The sequence below is a fragment of the Rattus norvegicus genome, chromosome 8, assembly GCF_036323735.1.
Source record: "Rattus norvegicus strain BN/NHsdMcwi chromosome 8, GRCr8, whole genome shotgun sequence".
Classification (NCBI taxonomy): Eukaryota; Metazoa; Chordata; class Mammalia; order Rodentia; family Muridae; genus Rattus; species Rattus norvegicus.
The window spans coordinates 49,042,613-49,051,606 of record NC_086026.1 but is presented as its reverse complement, the minus strand read 5'-3'; the positions used below and the strand labels follow the sequence as shown (position 1 = coordinate 49,051,606).

Here is an 8,994-nt window from a genome sequence, read left to right as displayed (position 1 = left end):
AAGAGGAATAAAGAGATCCAGAGGGTCCGTCTTTGGGGTCCTAACACGAAGATAAGGTAGGAGGTATTCCTAACTCAGCAGTCCTACCAACACTGCTGTGTTGCATTTTACTCCAAATTGAAAAATTCAGTTCTGGAGGGAGGGTCAGTGGGATTCAGGAAATATGCAATTCACAAGTCAGAGGAAGTTACACAAATTTATAATATTTCAAATGTCTCTTTGTCCCCAAGGTTATGTAATATAGACAGTGAGAACTGTCAGGGGAAGGAGATTCATTCCTATCAAGCTAAGTGCCAGTCCTCCAGGGAACTCAAGGAATGTGACTTTCATGAATGAATACCAATGAGAGTAGGCTTTGTAGTGATCCAGTGCCTTTGAATCATTCATGATCCTGTAAGTAACAGTTCAGCCATATTCCTGTAAGCAAACCCAAGAGACTTGCTGGTTTATTAAACCGGATGTGGGTTGAATGCATTCATTACTCTCTACTTGGGGAGCTTGGTCTCACAGGCCAAGGAAAAGTTACCTATACGACATATTAGGGTCCAAACAGGGACCAATGGAATCAAAGATGTTATGTTGCAGGGCCCCTGTAGAAAAAGTTGCTGAGATATGGAGTGAGGCTTATCTGTGTGTAACAGGAATGTCTGAGTGGAAAACCATGTACTACTACCTTTTCCTCTGTGAGGTAGGACTGTGTGCCTCCTCTCTGTGTGAGCATTTACATGCCCTCTGTAATGGGTAATAGCAGATGAAACCAAGGCCAATAATTTGTGAATGGAATGTATTGGGGTAGAAGTCTTGGATAGCCAATATCTTTTTCTACTTGTCATTGCTTGGCATCCTTCCTCGGTGAATGGGATTTGCTGTGTAGTTGAGTTTTGTTTCTACCTCCTGGATAACAAATTAAAGAACATATTGTTGTCCATGAAAGTAAGATGTTTTGGATGAGATCATAAGTAGGCTATTCTGTCTGGGGGATTTTTTTTTTTTGTGGTAGGTGACGGTGGCGTCCTATGCTGCTGGAACTTGTCATGACAAGGGGCAATAAAGAAATTGTCCTAGCTAGTTTAATGTCAATCGGACACACAAACTTGTGTAATCTGAGAGGGAGGAGCCTTAATTGTGAAGTGCGTCCATAAAATCAGGCTTCAGGCAACCCTGCAACATCATTCTCTTAGTAAGCGACTTTGTGGGAATGGCCAGACCATTGTGGGTGGTGCCATCTCTATGCTGATGTTCCGGGGTTCTACAAGAAAGTAAACTGTGAAAGCCATACATCAAGTCAGTAAGCCGTATTCATTTCTCAAGGCCCTGAATCTGCTCCTGCCTGCAGTTCCTTCCCTGTTTGAGTTCCTGCCTTGGCTGCTTCAGTGATGAACTGTGATGTGGATATGTGAGTGAGATAAACCCTTTTCTTCCCAACTTAATTTTGATCACGTGTTTCATCACAGCAGTGGAAACCCTAATCTAAGAGAGGAATGACAAAATGACAGACAAACAAAAACACACATTAAAAAAGCTAAGTGAGGGGGGGTCCCCAGCACTTTGATGGAGTGGCATCAAATATAGAACAACTCAGAGACCCCATGTAATTACTAGATACGATTCTGAGGGAGGCATATTCTAGTCTCCATAGAAGGTCTCCATAGGCAGAGGACTCCTTAGGATCAGTTGTTCTATTTATTATGACCACCTGTGGTTTTCTCTAACAGTGTCTGTTACAAAGAGAATCATCTTTGGTGAGAACTGGGGGTCTATACTTGTCTGTGGCTGTAAGAATACAGTTTAGAATTCAGTTAGGAATCCTGTTTTGCAGTGGATGAAACTGCATTGTACTTTTAAATCCACATTGGACACCTTGGAAATTAAATTCAGTAACTCATTCTGTTCTGCTCTCACACAGTGATTCCAGATACATCTGATTTCTATGGCTATTAGCCAGAAATAAGTCAAAACAGACATAGTCCCTGAGTTGAGAAACATTGCCTGGTAATGATAGACAATATCTCTGCCTATATTCTTTAGGCATTCTTCTTCTTCCTCTGCAGTAGCTCTCCTTCATGAGTTTTAGAACCTTTTGTTTGTGGTAGAGTTCTTTTTTTATATTTGAACCTATCTTATAACTATGCTAATATTTAATTATTGCATTGCTTATCAGTTCTCAAAATTATCAAGGGTAGTTCAAGCATGTATTTTCTTATAATATTTATATATTCGATGAATAAAAAAATACTTGGTAATAAAATGCACCGTTTTTCCTTATGTAGTACTGTTGTGCCAAAAACGTCTGTGAACCCCAAAAAGACCACCAAGGAGCTGAATCTGATGCAATTGCATTAGGGTCTCTTTATTGAAGCTTGAACTTGGGCCACACCACCGTCTCTGATGTAGGAGAATAGGAGGGGCCTTAAGCCCAGTTTCAGGCAAGCATTTAAGAAGGCAAGAAGCAGGTATCTAGCCTGGTACATGTCTGATGCTGGGGTGATTTATGGACTTTAACATAATTGGCTGGTGCTGTGTGCAAGCCAAATCATAAACTTAACTTCTGTTTTCCTCCTGATTGGCAGTTATTAGGAAGTGAAGTGTCAGGGCCAGTTTTGTAACTTGGAGGTGCAGAATAACCTAGAAACTGGTGCTGGATGCAAGTCTTGTTAGGGCTTGTAGCCTGGAGACTGGTACTAGGTACTGGCCTGTTAGTTAACTTGAGTTCAACCTTAGGTCATGTTCTCTAAGGCAGAGTTTGAACCCAAAAGATTTGTTCTCTCTGTACCCATGAATATAAAAAAATTGTTGAATGGTATTTTGTTCCTATAACAAAGAAATACAAATTCCATTTGCATAAACTTTACAAAGCAAATTCAAACAATAAAGATCAACATCATATTTACACATGTTTTACATTAGGATACATATATGTATAACATGATATATGCATATGAGGGAGGATAAACATATATGCAACTTTGTATTATAAGAAATTCAGTTGTGAAGATAAGACATTATTCACACAGGAAAAATCTCTTGACTTCCAAATATTTAACTTCTCAGGATGAGCTAAGCTGACATTGCATTGACACTACTAAGGTCTGGGTTTTAAACTAATAATGAAGTCTGCAATGTTTTACACCTCTGATCAGGCAGATGATATTTCAGATGCAGGTTAATCAAATAATCATGATGGGAAAATCCATCCCTGTGTCTCAGTGCACAGTATAACATATGGGGCAGGTGAAACATTCTATTAGGTAGAGATGTCTATGCCTGTTTATTTCTATTTTTAATTTTAATTAATTATTTGAGATTTTCATACAATGTATTCTGATCACTTTCATCTTCTTATCCCCTTTTCTCCCAGATCTTTCTTCCCCATTTCATACTCACCCAAGTTTGTGTTCTCATCAAAACAAAACACGGAATTTCATTTGTACCATCTATATAGTTTTAGGTGTGTGGACATTTAATGAAGGGTTTTAGAGATACCAGAAATCACAGCCTTAAATAAAGCTAACTCTCCCACTCCCAACGCCTATCAATTATCCATAACTCCTCAGAGAGTGTCAGGATATTTGAACATCCTTCCTCCTCAGGCTGTGATTTTGCCTGGCTTTAGCTTGTACAGGTCTTGTGCATGATGTTCCAAGTGCTATGAGTTTATGTCTAATGGCCCTATTGTTTCTGGCAAACGATATAGTCACCCACCAATGCTGGCACTTACAGTTTTCCTTCCTGCTATTCTGCAAAGATTCCTGGAAAAGGCAGGGGTGATAGGAATAAGAACCATTTAAGGTAGTGAAGAACTTGGTGACATAAAGGAAAAAAAGTAGAATAACTTAATAGGACAGGATGAATGGATTGGGAGATAGGAGGGGATGGTAAATGAGGGAATATGGGGAGAAGGCAATTGATATCAAAGACTTTCTGAAAAACTAATGATACATAATTTTCTAAAATATAAACATATGCACATTGTTTTCTTAACACAGCTGTATTCCAAACTTTAAAGCCTAGAGAGAACAGAAATTATAATAACCTATCATTTGAAGTTTGACAGCAAATAAAAGGGAAATAAACTGACCTATGATAATCTGGAAGCTAAACTAGAAGGAAATAAAAACACGGATGGAATTTGGGGACAGAAAAATATCTTTATGAGAATCCTTTTTCATACAATTTCATTAGAGCAACCTTGACACCCTTATTTCTCAGGCTGTAGATCAATTGGTTCAGCATGGGCACAACAATAGTATAAAATACAGAAGACACTTTTCCTTGGTCCATGGAGCTGACTGATGATGGCTGCAGGTACATGAATGCAGCAGACTCAAAGAAGACAGCAACGGCTGATATGTGTGAACTGCAAGTGCTGAAAGCTTTGGACCTGCCCTCAGTGGATTTAATTCGGAGGATGCTGGCGATGATGAAGATATAAGAGCTTAGGATACTCAGTGTTGGGAAAAGAATATTGAAGGCACTAAAACATAGAACAACTACTTCATTGATAAAAGTAGGGGAGCAAGAAAGCTCCAGTAATGGGAAAAGATCACAAAAGTAATGATTTATTACGTCAACCTTACAGAAATGGACTCTTAGCATGCACATTGTGTGAGCTGTGGCACCAATGAAACCCATAATATACACCCCAAATATCATCCAGGAACAGACTTGGTAGGACATCATAGCATTATAGAGCAAAGGGTTACAGATGGCAACATAGCGGTCATATGCCATTGCTGCCAGCATGTGACACTCTGATATAACAAAAACCAGAAAGAAATAGAGCTGAGTCATACATTCAGAGTAGGAGATGGTGTTCCTCACTGCCACAAAGTTCACCAGCATCTTGGGGGTAATGACTGTGGAATGGCAGAGGTCAATGAAGGACAGACTGCTGAGGAAAAAGTACATGGGGGTGTGCAGGTGGGAGCTGAGCAGGATCAGAGTAATCATGCCCAGGTTCCCCACCATTGTTACTGCATAGATTATGAGGAAGAGGAAGAAGAGAGGTAGCTGCAGTTCTGGTGTGCTTGTTAATCCAGCAAGGCTAAACTCAGTCACCATGGAATGGTTTCCTGCTAGCATTTCCTCTAGTAATTCCCTGTAGGAAAGGAAGAAAAGGTTAAGACAGGTATCTTTTGTCCTATCACATACTGAAGTGTGAAATAAAGTTCAAGCAGTTTCAGTCATGTATATTTAATTTGATGGTTACTCTCTTATCAGTTAAGATAGTAGAGGTACAAAAAATAATATTTGTAAGTAGATAAATATAAGATATATCTATTCGTATTCATGATCTACACTATGGGAATACATTAGTATTCATTTCATGAACAATAAAAGAGAGACCTGATGGTTGTAATGAAAATTTCTAAGAAAGTTTCGAGCCTAAACTGTAATTATCTCAGACTATGTACAGAGAAACTGCTTTTGTATTTCACAATCATAGTAACATACACATACACACAAATGCACACATAAAACAAACACAGAACCAATTATAGACATAATGTCAATGGGTGAAAGACTTTTCACAAGCAGTAACAACATGAGGTATATATTGTGTACACTTACTTTACATCATAGTAAAAACAAAAGTCATATTAATTGGACAGTAAGGAATAAAACCATCTTTACATATAAATGAGTTGATCTTTTAGATGCAAATTTTTAAGAAATCTCTAAGAAAGAATTATCAGAATTCATTCAAGATTATCAAAATTGGAACCTAAACTTAATAGGAAAACTAACCAACCTTAAAATCCATCTGCAACATCATGAAAATAATTATAAAAACAGGAATAAATTAAATGAAAGAAATAAAAATTATTTCACTTGCAAACATAGGCATGTTTTAACAAATAAAGCTTTGCATAAATGGAAGCTTATGCAAAGACACCCCATGTTTATGAATCAAGAGATTCAATATTGGGGGAAAAGGCACTTTTACTAAACTGATGTACAATTTAAGCTTCATTCTTATAAAAATCTCAGTTCTTTCCCTGGCATGTAATGATCATAAAACCGACAAACATGGAAGAAACATGAAGAAATCAGAATAAATAGGAACAAGATGAAGGATTTTTATTTTATTTTATTTATTCATTTTTTTGGAGTAGCATCTAGTTATGTAAATCTTGCTGGTCTGTAACTCACTATGTAGATCAGGCTGGCTTTCCAATTTAAGAGATCCACCTGGCTCTGCCTTTTGGATTAAGGGACATGTCACTACAGCTGGTCAAAGTGGAGGTTGTGAGCTTTTTTGTTTGAAAACTTTCTGTTTCAAAACTGTCATAATATAGATACACAGATAAATTGAAGGAAATTAGCAATCTGGAAAATTACACGTATTAATAATTATACAATTTTAAGTCTTTCAAAATAATTCAATATAGAAGGATTTTATTTTTGTATTTCCTCCTATGAATATAAATTTGGAGCAGAGACTAAAGGAAAGGCCATCCAGAGACTGCCCCACCTGAGGATCCAGCCAATATACATACAGTCACCATCCTAGACATTATTGCTGATTCCAAGAAGTGCATGCTGACAGGAGTCTGATATAGCTGTCTCCTAAGAGGCTCTGCCAGAGCCTGACAAATAAAGAAGCAGAAGCTCCCAGTTAAACATTGAACTGAGAACTGGATCCCAATGGAGGAGTTAGAGAAAGGATTGAAGGAGCTGAAGGGGTTTGCAATCCCATAAGAACAACGATACTAACCAACCACAGCTCCCAGGGACTAAACCACCATTCAAAGACTATACATGGACAGACCCATGGCTGCAGCTGCATATGTAGCAGAGGATGGCCTTGTTGGGCACCAATGGGAGAAGAAGCCCTTGGTCCTGCCAAGGCTGGACCCCCCCCAGTGTAGGGGAATGTCGGGGTAGGGAGGCGGGAAGGGGTGGGTGGCTGCGGGAACACCCTCATAGAAGCAGGGAAAGGTCGGATGGGACAGGGGGTTTATGGATGGGAAAACGGGACAAGAGGATAACATTTGAAATGTAAATAAAAATATCCAATAAAAAAAGGAATTTTCAACAAGTGGACAATTAGGTTTAAGTACACAAAAACATTAATATACAATTATTTCTTTCTCACACCATATTCAAAACTTAGCAAAACAAATGGGCGCTACCACCAATAACACTGGATAAAAATAAAAGACTAGATATTTTATACCATGAAATTGGTGATTGTGTCTTGATAAAGATGCCAGAACCCAAAACTATGATAGAAAAAGTAAATTAGACAAGGAGAAAGTTGAAAAAAATTATGTTTTAAGAGCTACCATCTATAATTTGAGAAGACAAAACTCAGATTGGAAAATATATTTTAAAGTACTGTCTCTTTAAAGATTGTTAGTAGGCACAACTAAGTCTTACATTTTAATAATAAATAATCCAACCAGAATTAGCCAGAGAATTGAGTAGTGATTCTTTTATTGGAGAGAAACAAATTACCAATATGTACCTGAAATATATCAATTATTGTTAATTATTAACAAACAACTCAATTAAAAACTAGGGTATAGAGCTAAACTGAGAATTCTCAAAAAGAAGTACAAAAGGCTGAGAAATTTTATTTATTTTCAATTCTCCTTCACTATCAGGTAAATATACATTAAAACTACTTTGAGACACCATTTTACCCTAGTGACAATGGCTAATACAAAAACACACAAATCAAAACAAAAATGTCAAACAAATTCTGCCTCATATGTAAAGGGGAAACACTCATTTCTTGATTCTTGGAATGCAGCCACTATGAAAATCATGGTAGAAAATTTTTGAAAAGCTATACAGTGGCCTGGTGGTGGTGATGGTGGTGGCCACCTCCTTTAATCCTAGCACTTACGAGGCAGGTGCAGGTGGATCTCTGTTTCTGAGGCCAGCCTAGTCTACAGAGTTCCAGGATAGCCAGGGCTATACAAAGCAACCTTATCCATCCATCCATCCATCCATCCATCCATCCATCCATCCATCCATCCATCCATCAATAGCTAAACAATGACCCCGATTTGTATATATAAAGCCTAACTTACTTACTATTTCTATCATGGATCTTTTGTTTTGGGTGGTAGATAAATGCCTATATTGAATTTGAAGCTTCTCAGTTTCCACTTTGAATGCCAGTTTTAACTGTATATAAATTTACTGAGTTGTACAGCCTCTGAATCTGGTTAATTTGGGTGTTCGATATTTTTATTCCCAAGGAAAAATATTTTGACATATTATATCAATACTATATGTTGATATAATAAAATAAGAAAAAACTAAAGTTTGAATGCTCATATAATCCAAGTATATGTAATTTTGAGGTATATTCCTAAATGACTTTATATTGTACCACAGAAATATTTGCTCATCTCTCTTCATTGCGGTTCTATTCTCAATTCCCAATAAAAGTTACAGGTGGGGGGTTGGGGATTTAACTCAGTGGTAGAGCGCTTGCCAAGGAAGCGCAAGGCCCTGGGTTCGGTCCCCAGCTCCGAAAAAAAAAGAACCCCCCCAAAAAAAACCAAAAAAACTACAGGTGGTATAATGAGGAAATAGAGAATAATGGAGCAAGAAGGATTATGCAGGGTGGGAATAGGAGGGCCGGACAGAGGTGGGAATATGAGGAGGAATGACTAACTTTGTAGTAAAAACTTTGAAAAAGTTGTAGGGAAATCTACTACTGTAGAAGCCTCCTAAAACCTGTACACATGCATATGTAAGAGTAATTTATGGGAGTTACCCCATAATGGATGGGAAAAAGTACCTCTAGACACCATAGACTATCAAATAAAAAAAGTAGTGTTAGGAATGGGTTAAATTTTAGAGTTGTTGATCACCTGGGTTCTCTAGACCCCTAAAGTTTACAGGATATTGCTGTTCATCTCTTAATCCTTATTAAGTAGATGGTGATTTACATTAAGTGTATTACAGAAAATGAGAGACTGTAGCATGCCTACATCTAAATGGGACATCTACATTATATCCTTCCTTCAAAGG

The 8,994-nt window shown here is 37.7% G+C and overlaps 1 protein-coding gene across 2 annotated transcripts; it reads right to left on the bottom strand.

Moving 5' to 3' along the window:
• Positions 1-4,149: 4,149 nt before the first annotated feature.
• Or8g4 (olfactory receptor family 8 subfamily G member 4) lies at positions 4,150-5,242 on the bottom strand. 2 transcript variants are annotated; one of them, XM_017595804.1, is made up of 2 exons: positions 5,210-5,242; positions 4,150-5,085 (listed from the first exon to the last, which is right to left on the bottom strand). In XM_017595804.1, exon 2 carries the CDS (start codon positions 5,080-5,082, stop codon positions 4,150-4,152), a length of 933 nt encoding a protein of 310 aa, XP_017451293.1. In that variant the 5' UTR covers positions 5,083-5,085; positions 5,210-5,242. The 2 variants fall into 2 exon arrangements, with proteins under 2 accessions (XP_017451293.1, NP_001000792.1); NM_001000792.1 differs by lacking the exon at positions 5,210-5,242 and having other exon boundaries at positions 4,150-5,082.
• Positions 5,243-8,994: the final 3,752 nt, after the last annotated feature.

Coding starts and splice junctions, on each gene's coding strand:
- Or8g4 (XM_017595804.1), bottom strand. CDS start 5,082: ATGCTAGCAGGAAACCATTCCATGGTGACTGAGTTTAGCCTTGCTGGA.